The sequence below is a fragment of the Syngnathus floridae genome, chromosome 1 (genome assembly GCF_059516105.1).
Source record: "Syngnathus floridae isolate MCC-2025c chromosome 1, RoL_Sflo_1.0, whole genome shotgun sequence".
NCBI lineage: Eukaryota > Metazoa > Chordata > Actinopteri > Syngnathiformes > Syngnathidae > Syngnathus > Syngnathus floridae.
In genome coordinates, this window is record NC_142413.1 from 7,164,362 (window position 1) to 7,186,076 (window position 21,715).

A 21,715-nucleotide genomic window follows, 5' to 3' on the forward strand; every position below is an offset into this window, starting at 1 on the left:
GATCCCTGAAATGTCACTCGGCTAAAGAGTCGAGTTGAATCAAAAATACAGTCAGAATTTCACGTGGATCCACTAAACAAGAGTCCACAAGGGCCCACAATTGAATACACAAAGCTGAATACATTTATTTTCTTTCCTACAAAAAATCTAGAGTGTCATGCTATATTTATATTTCAGATCAATCAAAGTCCAGAAAATGATTGGGAAATAGTGACATCATCATCATACCAAAATTTATGGAAAGCTCATTCCACATTATTGATGTATCTCGAGCAGGATTCAGTGTCACATTTGGATTACCAGTCAGTAAATAAATCTTACTGGTTAACAACTCCTGTGCAGATTGAGTAACACTACTAGGTCCAACTCGTAGTTCTGTTTCACATGCGAGTAGCCTCCTTATCAAGGATGACAAATGCAAAAGCGGCTGTACGTGAAGTATTTATCACATATCCTTCAAATCTGGGTTTAAGTAACTGCTACGCTCTTTATCCTGTGTGGTACTACAATTTTGCGTAGTAACGTCTATCCCGCACTATTCGTCCAACTTTTAGCCGTCTAATACACAATTAAACCGAGATACTAAACTACTGTGTTATATTAGTAACATCATGAGGCATGTGTCACATACTAGTCAACGTCTGAACCCATCTATTCATCCATTCGTTAGTATCCTCAAAATGCCATCTATTCTTTTTTTTAGTACTAGTATGCGGTAGTTTACTAGTGCAATAGTAGAACGATATGCCTAATTAGAATTGTTTTTTCAATTCCATGACATTTCTGCATACTAGTCTGACAACTCTGGCGTACTTCTAGGACAAATAGGTTACTCGTGATGCAAATCCGTGCACAAAATGGCATCAGGTCAGGCAAAGCAGTCGACCATCCATTTAATAGTATATTCGATGGCCAAACATTGCCCTAGCAGTGGGGGGGAGGGGGGTGGGGGGGGAATCTAATGAGAATGTTTATGAAGGATATGGGATAAATGACAGAAAAGAGTTTTATTTTTGACAATGGAAACGAGTTGAATCCAATGATGAAACCAAGCTCTGAATTTGGCAGCCCTTGTTTTAACGAAAAATGTAACAACGGCAGAGAATGAGCTTTTGTCAAAATCACGGAACACTGAAGTATTTTATACGTTTCACACGATTTGGATAACTCAAATACACAAATTCCTTTTTACAACTGTTTTGCTAGCTCAACGCGCGCGTACAAAACTCAGCGCGTGGAGAAGGCGGCGAGCACACAGCCACACACGCACGCCAAAGCACTTGGACGAGCCCGCTCGCGTGAACGCCTCACAGTCACCTGACCAGATGAGAGGTTAACCAGTAAATGATGATGGGCTGAAAGAGGGCGGTCACCATGGTGATATACATGCGCACTTGGGGTTTGGCGCTGGTGTTGGTGGACATGGAGTCCGACGTCAGCGACGTCAGGATCTTCATTTTCAGGGAACGCACCTGCACACATTTCACAGTTTCATGACACGTTCGCTTTATTAGGTACACCAGTGCACTAACTACAGTGGTACCTTAACTTAAAAGGGGAACATATGCACTGGCAACTCTCCTTGCCCACAGGTGAGAGAATTACAGGACTGTCATTGCGCCATTTCCTTGAGTTGCACCATATTGAACTTGAACTCCCTTGTAGATCAATTCTTAGCTCACAGCAAAATCACAAAGAAATAAACAAATAGCAAAGGACTGTAACAAGAAAATCTCAGGAGGTTTTAGCCCTTGTAAGGTACCACTGTTTTTTTTTATATGAAGAGACTGAATGCTTACAATGAAGAACATAAGGGCACAAGAGGACCAGGCTAACGCCACAAAGTAGCCGTCGTTGCCAAATAGCAAGCCGCAGAGCACGGTGAAGATCATTCTGGGGAAAGTATATCAATGTTTAGTAGCCCATAGATCGCAAGAGGGACAGAGATATTGGCATACGACTTATTGCCGTTACCATCAAACCATTCCAGTCGACCACCGTGCCGCCCGAAATATAATTAAATATTGCTAATTGCTCTGAAAAAAAAAACACTACATCAGCAACCCAAAACCAAGCAATAGCCATTTTTTTTTTGCCCATAAATTTTTTGATCCCATAAATTGCTTAAAATGACCCAGACATCAGTGATTTTTTTTTTAATAGTCTAGCTGTAGAAATGGAACTCGGATATACACCAAAGATGAGTATTTCCATAATATTTACCCGACATATTTGTATCCGCTGTAAGCAAGAAGGTCAAAAGTGGAGAGGTCGCTGTGTACTGTCAGCAAGTACAAACTGAGGAGCATCACCAAGACCTCAATGATGACCCACACCAAGGCCGTGCTGGCGCAGAGTCCTAGCACCTCGGGACTGAACCTTAACCACAAGTCAATTCAACGCGTCAACACGCTAGAAGGTGAGGAACTGCAAAAAACAACAAAAAAAAGAACTTCTTACCTTTTCTGAATGCCAAGGGCCATTCCAGCCAGTAAAATGTAGGTAATGAAAGCCATTGCTAGAACCGCAAAACAGGGCACAAGTCATTAAAACATTCCAAGCTGGTTCTGATGGTGAGTATATGTCCAACATTTCGAGAGCTCCCCCAACCACTTGGACTTTGTATAGCAAAAATTTACATTCTCAACTACGAGGAGACCTCCAGCCGGGCGCCACCAGACCATACCTACACAGAATGTTTATATTGTGACTTATAATTTAACAAAATGTACGATTTCACATGTACCTGCAGCTAAAAAGTGAAGCGTGGAGAGTCTCTGACTAAATGACCGAACAAAGTCAGTGAATGGGGTGCCGACTACCAAGAGCCTTTGAAATATTCAGTCTCGCTTTACTGTTTACTGTTAAATGTTTTTCCTCTGCAAGTGGTATGTGTGTGAGGGTTGAGAACTAATTTGTTCATTTAAATTTCAATGTGCAAATTCAAATTGGCTTCTTCATGCTGGCTTACTTGGTATGTAAAGATCAGGTGCGTTGATGTCTTGTCTTGGGGTTAGCGGAGTGTCTCGATGGTAGCGAACTTCCCAATCCTAGTAGAAGTCACCAACTCAATTTAAAACGTGAGCATACCAAATTGGATATTCATTGCTACCTACAGTAAGTAGCAGCAAATATTAGATTCATGGGGGGGGGGGGGGGGGGTGTACGGGGAGTTTCAAGTGATTTATTGCCCTTCCAAGTTTACTGTCGACGTCATAAAGAAAACCAAGAGATTTGCACCTTGTCCATTTTCGACAACCTAACAATGTTGCCTTAAGAATGGTCAGCTAGCTTAACGCCTTCAATAAATGGCATCTATGTTGCCATGCTACAACTCTTTAATTGACTAAATTAAACAAATGGAGCAGCAGCACATGGAGACCAACAGTGTAACACAACTCGCAGCGTTACCTTCTGTGAAGCACGACTAACATTAGCGCTGTACCGACGATCTGAGAGAAGTTGAGAGCTGTCAATGAAGAGTGTCTCCACCTGACCTTATTACAGTATGTAATACTCTGTGTGTTATAACAATGTTTCCAACTCAAAGTCCAATGCTCGCAAATTTCTCTTTGGGGCTCAATAAAGCCGAACACAGTATTATTGAGGAACAGCTATTCATATCATTGTCTGATTACCTGATGTGTGTATGGGAACATGAGGATCATGAGTTTCTTCAGCACGTATCTGGTGTCCACAGCAAAGAAATATTTCAGCTTGTTGACAGACATAAATCTGCTAATCTGAAAGTCAGAGGAAGTGCAATCGTCAGATGTACATGACCACTTGCCAGAATTAAATACTGAGTGAACACTTGGAATCCCACCTCTTTGTTAACCATGTCCTTGCCTTGGTTGGCCAAGGACGACCCGTACATGACTGCGGCGTTGGCCATGGGATCGGCAAACAAGTTGGTGGCTCCCGCTTGCATGTCGCTCGGGGCCCCTGCCATGTTGTAGCCTGGAGTGTAATAGCCCCGAGTGTTCATGCCTGAGGTGCTGGTGTCATCGAACAACATGGACTCGGCGCCCGTAGGAGTGCCGCGGCCCCTCTGTTTACCTGAGGGAGCAATTGTAGACCACCTCAAACTTGTTCTGTGACAAAGGCTGTAAAGATTTGATCTTAACTAAAAATATAGGCATGTATTGTTTCATGTTATACACTTACTCACCGAATATTACTTTGAATACAAAGAGTTTGAAGTTGCATGTTTTCTCCTTAAAAATTCTGCTGCATGTGCTGTACTGAGGTCTTTTGGGTTTTGCCATGGCATCACTTCAGTGTCAGCATTGAGGTGCTTTATACAATTAGACATTACATTAGAATTTTGGTAGGGAGAAAACAGTAGCAGGATCTTTGTTTTAATAAGGCGTGGCCTAGTAAGTGCCATCAGTACTAGCATCTTTAGTTAGTCTGCGTGCGAGTGCCTGGACATGAGTTGTGGTCAACAGCAGGTCCAAACACTCAAAATTCACAAGTGAATTTGAGCTATGAATTACCATTCTGTAACTCTTCCAGTCTCTATGTTGCAACACCCTTTCCTTGACTGATATCCTGCCTGAAGACTTGCAATTGAGTACTTGTTCATTAGTTAGGACTCTTCATGATGTGATGCCATCAAAATGTGAACAGCCTGATGAAAGTGACTGTTTTAATGAAGTAATTAAACGATGCCATTTATTATGCAGGGCTCAATCACCTGTTGTAAATGTTGCCATTCAGTTGTTTATAGTTCAATGAAAATGTGGTGCGTTCTGAAATGTCACTCGGCAGCCAAATACTGAAACCAAGTGTGGTTAGTTAACTGGTACAATATTGCAGTTTACATTTGTATGCGAGTGTAATTCATGTGGCTCATGCGTGTATTGTGACTTGGGTGTATCTATCAACTGTATGCATTTAGCTACCGTTATGGAAGTAGTTATTTTGAATAATTGACAGTTATTTAAAAAAAAAAAAAAAAAAAAAAACATGATTCGTTTGAAGCAACATTAGTGACTCACGGTGTGCACTTACTTGCTCGGTATCCGTGATGTGGCAAATCCATTGCAAATTCTGGCTGACGTTAGCTTAAAAAAAAAAGAAAAAAGAGTGACACTTCAGCCAATGCGTGCAAACACAATAATAAGCTCATACGCAGTAAGTAAGGATACATGTCATAGCAGTACAATTATACTTGCTGTGTTAAATGCTAATACTTTAGCTACAAACTTGAACACGTACTGCTTGCTATCGAAGCACAGCTGGTAAGTTAAGAGTGAGAATGCGACGCTCCACAACAAAAGAATTTATCAGACCTACAAATGTCTGATTCAAACTGCGCAGTAATTGCCCCGATAATCAACATAATAATAAAAAATAAAAAAACAAAACGAAAAGGAACTTACCTAGCCCGCTAACGTTAGGTAGCTAGCTACGTGGATCTTCAGATGACTCCGCTTCCTCGCTCCGATTGGTTTACGTCACGGTGCCTGCGTGGCAATGCACGCACGTACGTACAAGCGTAACAAAAAAAAGTACGTACGTAAACTGCATAGCGCCGTTTGAGGCGCGGCTCAGTGGTGTGGACTTAACTGTTTTACTCTGCCCGCAAATTCCTTCCTCTTTCCTATCTTTTTAAAAATTGTTTCCGTGGTGGCACTGTCTTATGACTTCACATAAAATCCACATACTGATCCATATTGAGAATTACGCCGTCTGCTGGGGACATGTGGAACAGCGCCCAACTCACTCATTTCTATGTGGAGGTTGATTTTTGCCCACAACGTTTGAACACAGCGGCCTAGACCAGGGATGGATAATTCCGGTCCTCAAAGATAATTTCAGATAATTAGCAAGGTCTGCAGAAGCTGGATAACAATTCTGATCATTCGAATCAGGTCTGTTGCAGCAGGGAGACCTACAAAACATACAGGCCACTGGCCCTTGAGGACCTGAATTGCCCACCCATGACATAGCCGTTGTTCACGTGTTTGTGAACAGTTGGTGATGAGAATGGAGCTTCCTTTGTCACCTCTTTTGCCGTTCCTTGCCATCAGTCCTGATAATTAGAGAATAGGAGACTTTGACTTTTGACTTTGACTTTTGAATTATGCACATCATGCTATGGGGTGTGTTGACCTCTTCAGACCGCACCCTCCCTCATTACACAAATAGACTTCACTGGATATGCTTGAAACCAACAAGCATTCATGTTTAAACAATCTGATGTTGGAAAATACACATGAAAATGGTAATATGGTCAAAATGCTCACTAACCCAATAATTGTGCACACGGTGTATGTTCGAGTCTGTTATGGGACATTACATTAACTTGTGGGTTGACATTCTGCAAAGGGGGGGGGGGGGGTTTGGTGAACCTGATGGTATGTGACCTAATGTCACAGTACAAGAGTGTGACATGACTGCCGTAAAACAGTTGTCGAAAATTTGAGTGTGTGTTTGTGTGTGTGTGTGATGATAAATAAACGACGAGTGAGCACGTAGTTTGCGAACACAACAGTGCTTGTAGGCTTCCAGAATATCCATCCACCGTCCATTTTCTGAACCGCTTAGTCCCCAAGGGGGTCGCGGGCGTGCTGGAGCCTATCCCAGCCGTCAACGGGCAGTAGGCGGGGAACATCCTAAACCGGTTGCCAGCCAATCGCAGGGCACACAGAGACAAACAACCATCCGCACTCGCACCCAGGGACAATTTGGAGTGGTCAATCGGCCTACCAGGCATGATTTTGGGATGTGGGAGGAAACCGGAGTGCCCGGAGAAAACCCACGCGGGCCCGGGGAGAACATGCAAACTCCACACAGCGAGGGCCGAAGGTGGAATCGAACCCGCACCCTCCTAACTGTGAGGCGGACGTGCTACCCAGTGCGCCACCGAGCCGCCCTGCTTCCAGAATATTTAGATTTATGTATGTATGTATGTATGTATGTATGTATGTATGTATGTATGTATATGTATGTGTTTGTTTATTTATTTATTTATTTATTTATTTATTTATGAAAAGTAGCAGTTTTGTCGGTGTCAAACGTTTGACGAGAGTTACGGATTTCCATGTTCCCCCAATAACTGGTTCATCCAAATGCGCAAATCTTACAGGTGTTTTGAACGAATGGACGCCATTGATTGAGATACTATTTATAGCCAGTTGTAGATGCTGAAATGCGCAAATGATGTCAGATTCAACATTTAATCGCACTACATGGTCATAGTGTGTTGGCAAAGTGCCAAGCTATTTGGCAAATTCTTTTTGTCCAACTGTCCAGCCAGCCAGCCAGCCAGCCAGCCAGCCAGCCAGCCAGCCAGCCAGCCAGCCAGCCAGCCAGCCAGCCAGCCAGCCAGCCAGCCAGCCAGCCAGCCAGCCAGCCAGCCAGCCTCATTTCAGTCCAATCTAGCAATTGTATTTTAAATGAGGCGTAGAAGTTTGCTTTAATAGCTTTGATCATGTAAAGCGATGCAATGATTTGTTTGCAGAGCTTTGGTAACCCAAGACATTTAGCGGTGGCAGATGCTATATGGAAAATGGACAGAAAGGTTGACGAAGAAAGGGCACGCGAAGAAACAACGGATTGATCCTAAAACAAATAGACATGAAACTCAAGTGAAAATGAAGCTATGGCTCAATCGATTGCTGGCTCGCCTGGTGATTTCGCCAGCTTGCTCTGGATCGGAGTGTGCTTATGTGGGTTGCGAGGAACCTTGCACTCGACCAGTCTGTCCACATCCAAAAATGTTGTGAAGCACAAATACACACTCATTTGCCGAGCGCGCATCAAACTGGTCACCCTTTGCATCTCTCGGCAGCCGAGAGGCAGCTGTCACTCAAATGCAATTGCAAAACGGTGGCGGGCTCCAAACGTCTTTGTACTGTGATATTTGCATGAAGACATGAAGCGAACCAATCGTGTGCGTGTCATTATCTCGGACGCATTCCTCAGTGACTCCTGCGGCAACCATGAGAGTGGATATTTGCAATTGCCAACAGCAGTCGTGAATATGACGCAACATTGGCATAAAAACACAAAAACAAAAAACGCTTGCAGGTGGTTGGAGGGGGGGTCGAGGGAGGTCGAGGGCTTCAGCTCTGCCTTTGTCCTCTGATGCAAAGGAGCAGGGCTGTCAAAGGTGCGGACCGCGGGCCAGATCACAAAGTGGTGTTTGAAGGCTTTGAATTGTGACGATGTCGCTGCTCAACCCGGAGACAAAAGGTCATTCATTATGATTGTGATTCCAGACGTTTCCATTGCAAAGTTGCTTGCCAAAATGTAAAAGAGAAAAAAAAAGGAAATAATCTATGTCATTTATTTCTTTTTTGTTTGATTTATTTTGAATCCACTTCAAAGAATTTGTGCCAATACTGGTTTTGTGGGTTCGGGAGCTACCAGCCTCCTGCTACCTCTGGGGGAACTATAACAGAGTATACTCAAGCATGATTTTTTTTTTTTTTAGATGAATTAAAATGATTAAAATAATCGAAAACATTCAGTCATTCATAACCCACTTGAAAGAATGCGTGCCAATACCGATTTTATGTTATACAACCGCTGGACGAACTATAAGAGACTAAACTCAAGCATGACTTTTTTTTTTTTTTTTTTTTCAGATCGATGGGAACACAGGTAGTTTATCGTGATCATTTTAAGCCGACTCCAAAACAAGCGTGGCGCGCCATTTCGCACATTTGGCTGACTCATTTGCCTGTTTGTCTTGAACTATCTGACTGATGGCGGACGGCCGTCATAAAGTTGGTCGCCTTGCAACAACTTGCAAGCCTTCACAGACGCTTTGACATCAAGCTAAGCGCGCGTGGGCTCCGCGTGTCAAAGCGGCGTGACGTCACGCACTTTGCAGCTCGTAGGAAGCGCTCCGCGTGTCAAAGCGGCGTGACGTCACGCACGTTGCGGCTAATAGGGAGCGCTCGCGTCCGATCGTCACTTGATTCGCTCGTCGAGTCTGAGCAGTAGCAGCAGCAGCCAGCCAGCCAGCCAGCCAGCCAGCCAGCCAGCCATTAACTTGCCAACCAACCAACCAACCAACCAACCAACCAACCAACCAACCAACCAACCAACCAACCAACCAACCAACCAACCAACCAACCAACCAACCAACCAACCAACCAACCAACCAACCAACCAACCAACCGGCCAACCAACCAACCAACCGGCCAGCCAGCCAGCCAGCAGCAGCCAGCCACCAGTCTCTCTCTCTCTGTCTCTCTTGCTCCTACGCAGAACTCCTCGTCAGAATGAAGCTCGTGACCATCATCTTGCTCCTCTGCGTCCACTCGGCAGGTAGGAAAAGCGTTCACACACTTTGTGGTCCGCTGTCAGTGGAATCAAGTTGGTCAAAAGCGCCAAGCAATAAAGACAATCCAAAGGACTGCAGCCAATCAATGGATTGTCATCAAAGCGCAAAGCGATGTTGACTTGAAAAAGGGCCACTTTGTTGTTGTTGTGACGCTTGCAATGTCTTCACCCTTCATTTTGGGAATTTGGACGTCGTCCATTGGCAAAATGGCTCGCCGAAAGCAAAGTGCGCAAATGACAAAGAAAGCTCAATGCGTTTGTAGGGTTATTATTTGGCGCCTTGAATTTGTTTCTGAAGTAGCTTTCTGTCTGTACAATCCTTGGTGTCCTTTTACACCGTGGGAGTAAGAGCATGCGCTGGCTGGCCACCTCTGCTTTTCCAGATTCGGAAGAATGCGAAGGCGGGAAGAATCTGCTGGTGTTCTGCGCAACAGGCCACGATCTCAAAATAACAATCAGCACCGGTGAGACTGTCGAATGGAAGTTCAATGACGGCGACCTCCCAACAGGAAAAAATGTAGATAAAGCAACCCCAGGCTCAGTGATTATGACATTGCCCACCCTGGCAGCAGCGAACACTGGCTTGTACAAGGCCACTTACCCAGGCACGGTCGAGAAGTTCACCATCATTGTTGGTGCCGCCGGTGAGTTGCACGACCATTTGATTTTGTGAGCAAATTGAGATGGAAAAAAGCCAGTCGCATCCAGCTGCATGTGTACTTTGTGATTTGGCCGCCTACGAAGGTGAATAACTCTATACAACTCTTTTGGGCTTTTTCAGTCACATGCACCAAAGCACAAGAGTGCGAGGTCGGGAAGGGTGCCTCCATCAAATTGGTCTCCGGGCTGAACGGAACTCCGTCCTGGACCTTTACGGCAACTGGTGCTGTTGAAGGTACACCTGTCAATGACGCTGAGAAGTTCACGGCAACCGACAAGAAAGTGTTGGGCCTCTACGGCGTGCAAACGAGCGGGAAGTACACGGCCACGGCGTCACCAGACACAGCTGAATTTCCAGTCACTGTCAGCGAGCGAGGTAAGTTTGGCGTCGCAGCTCTCGCTCCCCTTTTGCTTGATGCGAACGATACCACCACGTGTGGCTGGTTGGAAGTCTGGATCGAGGTAGCCGCTGAAACAATTCAGGGACTCCCAACGACGGGATTGAAAAGAAGAGCTGCTGCCATTTTGTTCTCCTTTCAAACTAAATCGACGTGATCAATGCACTTTTTCTCACCCTTGTTAACAACATGAGATGAGGGGGCCCTTGGTTCCCGCCCTTGAAATTGAGTCTCATTTCCTCTTTCCAACAGCTCGTGTCTCCAGCGTCAAAATCGAGAGCCAAGGGGGCAAAGTTCGCGTGTGTCCAAGCGCCAAGGTGATCTTGGAGTGCACGGTCACCGGTGATGCCAAATCCTACTCTTGGACCAAGGATAATACGGCTGTCGACAGTAATGTCAACACCGGCGTTCCCGGGAAGTTGACCATCTCGAGTGTGACTCCTGACCACGCCGGTAGTTATACTTGCAAGGTCCTGGGCTACTTCAGTGATGCTCTGGTGGATAGCCCCAGCGTAGCTCTCGAGGTCCAAGGTGAGTACGCCGCCATTTCTTGGGTTGACGTGTTAGGTGGGGGCTTGGAAAGCACCATCCCATTGAATTTGCCCGCCCCTTGCAAAGCGTGACTTCCTGTTTTTGACAGATACCCAAGTCTCCAACGTCCGCATCACCAGGAAGGGGAGCGTCCTCACGTGTGAGGCCACCGGTGCCGTCAAGAAGTTCGAGTGGGAGATGGAGGATGGGACGAAAGTCTCTTCACAGCACGGCGTAGTGGGCAATGTTAAGTCACAGTTGAATTTGACCCTGAAGGCCAAAGGCAACTTTGTTTGCAAGGCCATCGGCTGCGATGATAAGGGCGTCAACTCCGACGTCTGTGTCGTCGGCGAGGACCACGGCGACAACAAGGGTAGCGGAGGTGAGTTCTGGCATGTCTGTCAGTGGAGCAAGCCCCGCCACCGCCAATGTTTGCCATCTTTGCTCTAGGTCCGGGCCCAACCTCTCTCCCAGGAAGGGGCCCCCAGGGCGCGTCCACCTCCGTCGCTCTGCTGCTGATAAGCGTCCTCGTTGAGCTCTACGTGATGATGCTGTAGACCCGGCGGCCGCCGGGTGAGTTGCCTTTTTTTGCTTTGTTCTTGCTCCAACCCAAACCGGCTGTTTGTCTGCTTTTCCTCAGACGAGAGATCCTGGAGGCGACGACGTCGACGTGCGAGTGGCGCGCCCTTCCATTTTTCTTTTTCCATTTATTCGTTAAGCAATCAAAATGTTCATTAATTCAGCAATTACAACAACAAAAAAAAGCACAGAAAGCGGATCGGGAGAGGCGGAGGCGGCGGCGTTGACGGCGGCACGAGACCCTCGCGCAATGGAAAACCTCGTCCATCTGGCGCAAGGGAGGGCAACAACGCGTGACGCCTGAGCGGTTGGCCTTCGACTTGTTTGCAGCGGGGGAGTGGTGCGGGAAAGCAGCTTTTTTTTTGTTGGTCTTATTCAATGTTCTCTACTTACTCAATGTATATTATGCGATTTACAATTGATTATATGATTGCATCGGGTGGGGAGGTTGGCAAACGTTTCGTTTGGACGCTCTGGAAGGAAGGTAGTCAACGCGATTGGGCGAATTTGATGGTGCAACTGTTTTACTTCTACTTATTCCAACTGTATTCGACTTGATTATATCATTCAACTTAAGCATTGGGGCTGTTGGCAAACGTTGTGTTTCGAAGCTCTGGAAGGAAGGTGATCAACGCGATTGGGTGAATTTGATGGTGCAACGTTGCATTTGCTTTCACTGTCATGTATCGATGGGCTCGGAACCACAATAAAGTCTTCATCCCACTTGGTGTGCTGTTTCTTCACGACGGCCTTCGTGTTTTGTCTGTTCACGACGGCTTCGCGCGCGTGCGGCGCCATCTTGTGGCCCGACGTGTTTTTTTAACCCTCAATATACGATGGACACAATTATATTCATCCCCTCATTGCTCTTCATCCATCCCACAGCCACCACTCGTGGCAACAAACTCCTGGGAAATGTTGACTTCAGGCGAAACACTACCGCCTGTGTCCATATAGTGTCGCCATAATCAAGACGAAATTAAACTTGTCGAGTGGGCCGTGGAATGAGATCAATTTTTGAGTAACTCCAGTTCTGCCTTGTGGTTTTGAGTCTCGTCCCCTCAAACTGTGTCAAAATTACACAACAAACACATTACTCAAGCAAGAAAATGACTACTGGGGCATGTGTCACGGTACAAGAGTGCGACGTGACTGCCGTAAAACTGTTAGATGTCGGAAAAACGTTGTGCGCGTGTGCGTGTGTGCGCGTGTGCGTGCGTGTGCACGTGTCCGCGCCTGCGTGTGTGTGTGTGCGTGTGGTAGTGTGTGAGTAAGTGAATAAATATGGTGATTTTTGGGTGAGTGAATTGCAACGGAATCCCCAACTTCCTTCACTTTTGGAGAAAACGTGAGGTCAACTTAACTAACTTTATATATGTAAATTTGTTAGACTAAAAAGATAACTAACTGATACTGGTGAGGCAAATCTCTGCACGGATTGGCATCTGCATGCTAAAAATACTGTATTACTTGTGAAGCGCTAGATGTTGAAAATATGTTCAAACTACTTTATGGAGACAATAAGTATTTACAGTATGTACGTAACTATAATTGGATTGGATTGTGCAGTTCGAGGCCAAATGTGACATTACTAGTCATGGAAAAGTTGACCAGTAAACTACAATCGTTCTACTTGCGCATTGAATTGTTTTACAATAATGGCTTTGCATGTGATTACCACATGTTTTAATAACTTCAGGCAGGTGTTGGTTGAACATAATTGGGTGAAAGGCCGACATGTAACGGCACGTAAAACGTCGAGACGCGGCGCGTGTCATCATGACATTCCGGCAGCTTGAGTCATGTGACACTCACCTTTAGCACACACACGCACGCACTCACGCACGCACTGCAATGGTGGCGTTCACTAGGAAAACACACACTTCTTGTGAATGATCCCTCATCACTACTACAGGGTGTCATTCTGAAATGGGACACTTGACAGTAAAGCAACCCGTCGGGGCGTGTAGAAAGTCCACGAGCTGTTGGCAGTTTCACTTTGGCCCTCATGTCAAGTCAAGTCAAGTCAAGTCAAGTCAAGTCAAGTCAAGTCAAGTCAAGTCAAGTCAAGTCAAGTCAAGTCAAGTCAAGTCAAGTTTATTTGTATAGCCCTAAATCACAAACAGTCTCAAAGGGCTTCACACAGCCCAAAATTGAAAATTATTCTCAAAGCATCCCCTGATCATAAGCTCCCAAAAGGGCAAGGAAAAACTCCAAAAACCCCTGCCAGGGGAAAATGAGAAACCTTGAGAAGGGACCACAGATGGAAGGATCCCCCTTTCAGGATCACCAGGTTGTAATGGATGCAGAGAGGGCACAAGTAATACATAGTATGAAAATCAATGAAAAAATGGATGTCGGAGGTGCCCTCGATTGTCCTGGCAGTGTCTTCAAGGAGGTTGAGGTTCATGTGACCTAACAGAGACTTGTGCCAAAATAAAGCGACAAAAAAGCACTGTCTGTTCACGGCCTGTTTCTCATCGAGTCATTGTCAGCATGATCTTGTCGGCTATATTCCCAGTATCAGTGTCATCCAAAATCTTTCGTAGGGACTTCCCTGGCTTATTTCATTTTTAATCCAAACTCTATCACCTCACAACCATTGAAACAAGATTTTTACTGCTACTCGTAGATGAAGTTTTGGCCAAAAAGTAAACATAAAACAAGCCGCATGACACGCTGTGTTTTTGAAACAACAGAACAACAATGACATGCTAACGGTTAATACTGGTAACCTTTCAAACAAAAATGGCATCGCGACATATGCTGACACAGTACTCGCTGACATATTCTTTATCTTTTGTGAAAAGGGAACTTCTATTAAAGCATCTTGCTGAGTAGTAAAAGTACTATTCTTTATCTGTGTCTGGATGACTGTATTACAAGTACGTAAATTTGCTCACAGAGGTCAAGGCAGGCACACAGAAAGGAGCAGCACTATGAAAGGGAATTGCAGCATTAAATAAATCACCGCACACACATTGTTTAATTATTAGCATTCTATTTAAAAATAAGACCTGATTCATTTAAGAATCTGTGCTCTAGTTGAAGTTGCACGAAATCACGAAGGCCCTGGGCAGATTACATTGACATGATTGGACAAAAAAAAAAAAATCCCACCAACAAATATTGGAAGCGGGGAAATACCACCCACTGAAAACAATGGACTGTTGGGAATAAGTTACTACAATTTCATGGAACAAATACAAGCACTAAGGTAGTAACCGGCTACCACTGATCAGAAGTAACACGAGACGTTGGTGCAAGAGTCAGCAGCCAGGAGTCAGCCCATGCCGGGAACTCTACATGTCCTCAGGGGAACCACAAACTCAGCAGCTGTTGTGACAGTAAAGAAACTTACAACGTATAGCTTTTTGTCTTTGGCCGTAGGTGTAACAGTAGTGTTGATCAGCACAAAAAGCTGATGTTGAAGAAGGATGGAGATGTAATACGCTTTTGTGGCAACAGGTATGACTCATCCCCACAGGCATGTGTGCACATTCATGTGGTTTGTGAAGAGAGAGTTACTCTCTAAAACTCTTCGCACCCTCAATTGTGAGTTTCATAATTGGCCGAGTGCGCAACCTTCACATTATCACTAACCATTGTTGTAGCATAATGTACAAAGACAGCTTTTTAATGAGACATCTGTAGGCATTTAAACCACAAAAGTTAACCCACAATACCCTAGTCTGTTATTGGTGTCTGTAGGGCACCGATATTGAAATATTTTACTTAATGAAATGTCTTTGCCAGTGTCAAGTCAAGCAAAATGTATCTGTAAATTTACTCCGAATATTTTACTCTCTTCCAATTTATTTTTTTACTCTTTGTTCACAGTGGGACTAAATAGATTTATCCATCCGTCCGTCCGTCCATCCGTCCGTCCATCCATCCATCCATCCATCCATCCATCCATCCATCCATCCATCCATCCATCCATCCATCCATCCATCCATCCATCCATCCATCCATCCATCCATCCATCCATCCATCCATCCATCCATCCATAACTTGTGGGTTGGCATTCTGCAAAGGGGGGGGGGGGCAGGGTTGGTGAACCTGATGGTATGTGACCTAATGTCACAGTACAAGAGTGTGACATGACTGCCGTAAAACAGTTGTCGAAAATTTGAGTGTGTGTTCGTGTGTGTGTGTGTGTGTGTGTGTGTGTGTGTGTGATGATAAATAAACGACGAGTGAGCACGTAGTTTGCGAACACAACAGTGCTTGTAGGCTTCCAGAATATCCATCCATCCGTCCGTTTCCTGAACCGCTTAGTCCCCACGGGGGTCGCGGGCGTGCTGGAGTCTATCCCAGCCGTCATCGGGCAGTAGGCGGGGGACACCCCGAACCGGTTGCCAGCCAATCGCAGGGCGCACAGATTTATTTTAGAGTAAAATGTCTTGTATAAAATGTATTGTATACATAGTATATTATTTCTATTGATCTCTTATCTATTTATCTGTTTATCTATTTCTATATTATTTTATTTCTGTGAATTTGCCATTGTATTACTTATTTAGATTTTTGTGTGTGCTCCAAGTTTTATGATCAATCGATCTTACATACAGCTATCGCTGATATACTGAACTTTCAGTGACTTTCAGTGACTCTACTCAAACCAAGACTTACTCACTGACAATAAGCGAGTGATTTTTTTTTCATAGGCTCAAAATACTTAGTGTCGACAGATGTCGACACCGATAACGGTGTCTCGTGTCAGATAGCGAGACACCGAAACGTGTTTTCTCCTCAAAGTATTAACAGTGGTCGCTGTGGCTGTGAGCGTTCAAGTATCCCGGCAGAAGGAAACTCTCACCATATTAGGTAAATGACGTCACATCACGTGTCTGAATTCCGCGAGAGATTCCAGGCAACATTATTTCCCGTAAACGGGGAGGGGCGTGGCGAAACTGCAGTCCCAGTTTAAGAGTTTACAACGGCACAATCATCACCACACTATGATTTCTAGGTGAGTGACTCATCATCTTATGATACGCTGAGGTTCGTTTCTAGACGTTTGAGGACCCGTGAATTAAAAACAGGACGCTTATTTCTCGCTCTAACACCCCTCCCATTCTTCACTGCTTGGACTCGACCGACTTGCCTCCGAGTGGGTTCACTTTGAATGTGAAAGTTTCTTGTTTAACATTCACGTGGACTACATCACACCATCTCCAAATACTTTAGGAGAAGTTATTTAATTTCGTTTCGTACACATTTCAACAGAGAGGATGTACCGAGGTCACGGACGAGCCAACCCGGCGTACACGGGCGGCGCTTCTGGGTCAAATTCCGCTTCCCTGGAAAGCACCACCACTTCCACGACACAAGAGCAGGTAGGCCGATATACACTTGCTGTTATTACCCATTTGCCCAATGATCATTATCGCTTATTAACATGTGTTGATATTGTAATAAACGATTAAACGTAATAAATTTGCGATTAGCGTCAGTAAATTGGCATACCTCTTCTTCTCTATCGAATCTCTCCTTGATTGATCTTGGCTGATAAATTCAAAGAAATTAAATAAAATGTCCATCTATCATAGACAGTTGAATGACGGGAACAGAAAGACTCTGAAACCACCACCAGTGTTTTTGTGTTGTCCACCATTTATTTGCTTATGCGGTGACTCTCCAATACCTTCAGGGGATATGAGCAGAACCCAATCGCGAGTTGACAAAAAATTGTAAATAATTCATGAGCCTTTTCAATTGCCATGAAACCCCAAAACAACAACAAAAAGTTGAGAAAACACAAACCGGCCGCAAAAACGCAAACAATCAAGGGTTTTCTCAAATATGGAATCAAATTGGTGAATTCGCCAATACTGACAATATGCACACAGTGACTCACAACCACCATGGAAATGGTCCAGTTCGACTGAACTTGTCCCAGACTTATTTGTTGATGACAAAAGCACCTAAAGTTGTGCTATACAAGCATCTTGTAGTATTTATTATTGGTAATAGTAAATCTTTTTTGCTCCATTGCCCAGTCCCTATCAACAGAAATATAGGGTATCATGATGTTTTTGTGATTTTCATCTGGTGGTGTGTGCTGTGGGATGGTTTTTCCCAAATATAAATGTGACTTGGATCATGAAAGGGTCAGGGTTCTGTCACTAGAAACATTGGAAACTTTTCATGGGAATTGAGGGTCATTTCATGGAAAATTAGAACATTGTCTTGTTCTAGTTAGACATCCATATAACACAAATAGCGTTCTTTTTCCATATGTAAGGGCATTCCAGTGTCATAAAATTGACAGAGTTGTCTTTGACATAGATTCTTCAGCCAAACAGCCCACTAAATAGCACCAAATTTTGCATTGATTAGAATAGGAATGCCTGATTCCTGTGATTTTTGACAGAAGTTGACCATGGCCAGCTCCAGCCAATTTGTTCCAAGCCTCAACGCCATCACGACTAACCAGGATCTCCAGTGGCTGGTCCAACCTTCCCTTATGCATCCGCCAGGTCCTTCCCGCTCCCCGGTGCCACCTTACCCGTCCCTGTCCAGGGCATGCCCGCAGGGTCCACCGCCACCCTCCCATTTGCACTTCATCCGTCCAGGCGTCATCAGAGCGAGCGCCAACCAGGCGGCGGGTACGACACGGCGTAGGAACGACGAACACGTAAGACAAAGAGAGTCGTGGCCTTTCTGATGCAACCTGTGTCAGTTGTGAGGAAAATGAGTCAACGGTTGATCAATGAATGTCAAAAGTAGTGCGTAGTATCCGGCGACACTCACTGCGCTGTCCCAATTGGACTTGCGCAACAAATTTGTGGAGACACTGTCGAATTAGACTTTTTTGTTTTACTGGCAAGCACACTCCGTTTGCACAGATTGAACAAAGATGACTGTATTTATCTATTTATTTGTTTGTTTGTTTGTTTGGTTGGTTATTTCCTCATGAGTTGACATTAACGTAATATTGACAAAGTCAAATAATCCTTTAGGACAAGCAAACATTAATAGCAGTTGCGCATAAAAAATAAATAAATAAAAAAGAAAAAAAAATAGGCAGCCATATGACACGATTCAACAGTTGAGCATTCTGGAAATAAAATTCTCTGCATTAGAAAGTACAAACATTTTGTTCCTGCATTGTATTACCGGGAGGAATATTTCCCAGGTATTTTTTGGATGTCAGATAGATGCTTTCGCCTCACAACTTGGTCAAAATACGCCTGTAACTTTTTTATCATAGGCAGGTGACGGCCTTGACATTAAAAAAAGACCAGAACCATAACAAGAGAACAGTACACATCTGTGTTGATTCTCAGTCACCCTGGTCATGCTTATCAGCAAAATGTTGAGATTGATACAACTGCTGGGAAACAAAATCATGCTTATCAGCAAAATGTTGAGATTGATACAATTGCTGGGAAACAAAAACAACGTTGACTTGATTCATTCTTTGCCTAGAAACAGAGTCGGGCTGGGTATTGTTAAAAACTTCACAATTCATTTCACTTTTAATTGCTTCGGTTGTGATTTCATTCTATATCAATCCTTCCGATTGTGATTCTATTTTGTTTTACTTTTGTATTTGAATGCATTTTCAGAATGTATTTATATCAGTACCATAGTTGAAGCAGTACACTATCTACTCGTTTTTTCTTGTTTCTACACAAAATCTATACTCCTAGTCGAGTACAGTACTTTTCTCAGAAAAAAAAAAAAACTGCCACATTTATTTTCTCGTAGTGTAACTTGCACAGGAAGTGGACTCGTAGGTGACTCACAGGGCTCGCAAGTCATGGAGCGTGACTCACACCTGAGTCACCGTTGTGCTCTAAGAGTGACTCATCAGTCTTTTGAAAGAGCGGGAAACTGTAGAACCATCGCAGCGCTTCAATCTGCTGCCAGTCAGCACCAATGCTGGATGGAGGCCGAGTCGGGGTGCAGCACAGACACAAAAGCAAGCACATTTCAAACATTTTCTGCCATGACTCATAAAGTAGCTTGGCAATTTTCTTATGTGTCATCACGATTGTACAGTTGTTTTTTTTGTTTTGTTTTTTTACTACTGCCTGCTATTACCTTTCACATTTGAAATTATCTTTAGTCACAGCAAGAAGATTTTCAAGGTGACTCACACCACTACATAGATAATATACCAGTATATATATAGACTGTAGTAGAGATACTGAAATAATACAAGAGAAGCATTGAAGCAGAATTAAAAAAAAGATGAGAAGGTTAAGATGGTACATGTTGGTATGCGCTAAATAATAAATACTATAGTCTATTTATACTACAGCATTTCTAAATTTATTATCATACTTCAGATGCCCGATGCTAAGGCCCGACAAGATAAAGTGCCTCCGTTCATTTTGACCTCATTCCTTTCGTTAAAGTTAGTAAAGTCGCTTCTGTTGGGATTGTTACTTTAATATTTGTGACTAATTATTCCTTGTTGTTGTTTTCAGTTGTCTCACGAGGAGCTGGAGAGACGGAGAATAAGGAGAGAGCGCAACAAACTGGCGGCGGCCAAATGCCGCAATCGCCGTCGGGAGCTGACCGATACACTGCAAAACGTGAGTGTACAGATACGGCAAAACTGAAAGACGGGTGAAAGTAGTCATTTCCAGCACAGTCCATTTCTGGCGACTGGTTGATTTCAAACAAATCAAATAATGACAAAATAACAACACTTCTTACCTGTCGTCCTCTGGCGTTTCAAAGAACTAGAAAAGTGATGCTTTGTTGCCATCTTGTGGCATCTAAGACTTCAAACCTTTGGTGGGATGTCATTGATTTGTGGATTTTTGCTATTAGCGAGGGAACACTAGGGAATGTAATTATTGAAGGGTATTTGAAAGCATTCTGCTCTCAGGCCCTAAATTTTAGTTTGGTTGTTTGGTGTGTTTTAGGAGACCGACCAGCTGGAGGATGAAAAGTCACGTTTGCAGAAGGAGATAGCCGAGTTGCAAAAGCAGAAAGAGAAGCTGGAGCTGGTCCTGGAGGCTCACCGTCCCATCTGCAAAATCCAAGACTCCGACTCCGACTCGGATGCCAGCGCCGCGCTCTCGTCCTTGGCGGGCATCAAGATGGAGCCCGAGGACTACAGTGTGCCCGGACCGTCGCGACTCAAGCAGCCCGCCAGGGCAGAAAGGCCCAAACCAAAGATCACCATCCCCACCAAGACGTCCACCTCATCTTCATCATCAACCCTGGCCGTCAGCCAAGAGTCTGAGTCCCTGCACACCCCCGTCCTGACCTCCACTCCCTCCCTCACCCCCTTCACGGCCAGCATGATTTTCACGTACCCCTCGGCCCCGGTGGATGCCCCTCATCAGGCCCCGCAGCCTTGCGGCGTGGCGCACCGACGCAGCAGCAGCAGCGGCGATCAATCAGATCACTCCCTGCACTCGCCCACCATCATCACACTGTGACTGACGACGTGATTGCAACCGACCATTTCAAATATCTTTTTGTTTCTTTCTTTGGAAAAGGCATTCGCTCTCCAGGGGTTTTCAAACTTTTGAGGCTCAGGGTAAACATTACATACAAGTCAAAGTAATCCCATGTGGATGAATTCAAAGCTGCACAATTGATTTTAATTGGCCCAAAATGAAGGTAACAAGCAGAAATTGTTTTATGATGTTTGTTTCATTGGTGTATGCAGTTTTTGAAAAAAGTATAACATAATTTTTTTTCTGGCAAATTAATTTTTGGGGTCCCCAAAGCTGCTGCTCGCAGTCCCCCTAGGGCAACTCGGGCCCTGTTTGAGAACCGCCAAGCTACCCAAGCGACATCAGGATACACTCATTATGCTTTTACTTTATGGAGATTTTCTCAACTAAATCTATTATACCTCTCATTTGCAAGTGTCACAATTGTATTGAAATGAACAATGCATGCAGAATATTTTATCAAAGTATATTTTGATCATTTTAATTTTTAAAATTGAACTTTTATGCCAATGTTACATCACAGAGTGTAACATTATTATGAAAGGGAAAGTTATTCTTAGCTATATATTTTTTTCTTTTAGTTTATTTCTTATTGACCACTAAGGCTGGGCCGTAGGCGTTAATAGCGAGTGTATTTATTTACGAGAGGGTAATATATTTTTTATAATGGGTGGGCAGTGCCTTACTTTTCAGCTTTGAGCTCAGCATTGTTTCAAAGACTATAATAAAGACTTTCACAACGCCTCAATTGCTTCTGATGTCATACGTGTACAGGTACAATATTGAAAATTACATTACTTATACTCTTTGTCC

General features: G+C 44.2%; 3 protein-coding genes across 6 annotated transcripts; 2 read left to right on the forward strand and 1 right to left on the reverse strand.

Annotated features, from left to right (window-relative positions):
* Nucleotides 1-100: 100 nt before the first annotated feature.
* yif1a (Yip1 interacting factor homolog A (S. cerevisiae)) lies at nucleotides 101-5,598 on the reverse strand. The gene is made up of 9 exons (XM_088384937.1): nucleotides 5,388-5,598; nucleotides 5,017-5,069; nucleotides 3,827-4,059; nucleotides 3,639-3,743; nucleotides 2,972-3,050; nucleotides 2,461-2,518; nucleotides 2,224-2,379; nucleotides 1,800-1,893; nucleotides 101-1,472 (listed from the first exon to the last, which is right to left on the reverse strand). Exons 2-9 carry the CDS (start codon nucleotides 5,045-5,047, stop codon nucleotides 1,314-1,316), a joined length of 915 nt encoding a protein of 304 aa, XP_088241063.1. The 5' UTR covers nucleotides 5,048-5,069; nucleotides 5,388-5,598; the 3' UTR covers nucleotides 101-1,313.
* Nucleotides 5,599-8,842: 3,244 nt separating this feature from the next.
* On the forward strand, nucleotides 8,843-12,194 carry LOC148403803 (uncharacterized). Its single transcript, XM_088388389.1, has 7 exons — nucleotides 8,843-9,288; nucleotides 9,687-9,947; nucleotides 10,085-10,339; nucleotides 10,614-10,892; nucleotides 11,002-11,274; nucleotides 11,343-11,465; nucleotides 11,533-12,194. The coding sequence occupies exons 1-6, from the start codon at nucleotides 9,243-9,245 to the stop codon at nucleotides 11,447-11,449; spliced, it is 1,221 nt and encodes a 406-aa protein (XP_088244515.1). The 5' UTR covers nucleotides 8,843-9,242; the 3' UTR covers nucleotides 11,450-11,465; nucleotides 11,533-12,194.
* Nucleotides 12,195-16,369: 4,175 nt separating this feature from the next.
* Nucleotides 16,370-21,650, forward strand: fosl1a (FOS like 1, AP-1 transcription factor subunit a). 4 transcript variants are annotated; one of them, XM_088393111.1, is made up of 5 exons: nucleotides 16,370-16,446; nucleotides 16,704-16,813; nucleotides 17,851-18,114; nucleotides 19,916-20,023; nucleotides 20,360-21,650. In XM_088393111.1, exons 2-5 carry the CDS (start codon nucleotides 16,709-16,711, stop codon nucleotides 20,879-20,881), a joined length of 999 nt encoding a protein of 332 aa, XP_088249237.1. In that variant the 5' UTR covers nucleotides 16,370-16,446; nucleotides 16,704-16,708; the 3' UTR covers nucleotides 20,882-21,650. The 4 variants fall into 4 exon arrangements, with proteins under 4 accessions (XP_088249237.1, XP_088249255.1, XP_088249228.1 ...); XM_088393129.1 differs by having other exon boundaries at nucleotides 17,854-18,114; XM_088393102.1 differs by lacking the exon at nucleotides 16,370-16,446 and adding an exon at nucleotides 16,447-16,587.
* The last annotated feature ends 65 nt before the right edge of the window (nucleotides 21,651-21,715 follow it).

What these genes read in the sequence shown, in the direction of transcription:
- LOC148403803 (XM_088388389.1), top strand. Translation starts at nt 9,243, where the DNA reads ATGAAGCTCGTGACCATCATCTTGCTCCTCTGCGTCCACTCGGCAG. An exon ending in CCTCTGCGTCCACTCGGCAG is followed by an intron (nt 9,289 to 9,686) that starts GTAGGAAAAGCG and finishes CTGCTTTTCCAG; the next exon opens with ATTCGGAAGAATGCGAAGGC. An exon ending in AGTCACTGTCAGCGAGCGAG is followed by an intron (nt 10,340 to 10,613) that starts GTAAGTTTGGCG and finishes TCTTTCCAACAG; the next exon opens with CTCGTGTCTCCAGCGTCAAA.
- yif1a (XM_088384937.1), bottom strand. Translation starts at nt 5,047, where the DNA reads ATGGATTTGCCACATCACGGATACCGAGCAA. An exon ending in ACATCACGGATACCGAGCAA is followed by an intron (nt 4,060 to 5,016) that starts GTAAGTGCACAC and finishes TTGCTCCCTCAG; the next exon opens with GTAAACAGAGGGGCCGCGGC. An exon ending in AGCGGATACAAATATGTCGG is followed by an intron (nt 1,894 to 2,223) that starts GTAAATATTATG and finishes TACTTTCCCCAG; the next exon opens with AATGATCTTCACCGTGCTCT.
- fosl1a (XM_088393111.1), top strand. Translation starts at nt 16,709, where the DNA reads ATGTACCGAGGTCACGGACGAGCCAACCCGGCGTACACGGGCGGCGCT. An exon ending in GGCGTAGGAACGACGAACAC is followed by an intron (nt 18,115 to 19,915) that starts GTAAGACAAAGA and finishes TGTTGTTTTCAG; the next exon opens with TTGTCTCACGAGGAGCTGGA. An exon ending in TGACCGATACACTGCAAAAC is followed by an intron (nt 20,024 to 20,359) that starts GTGAGTGTACAG and finishes GGTGTGTTTTAG; the next exon opens with GAGACCGACCAGCTGGAGGA.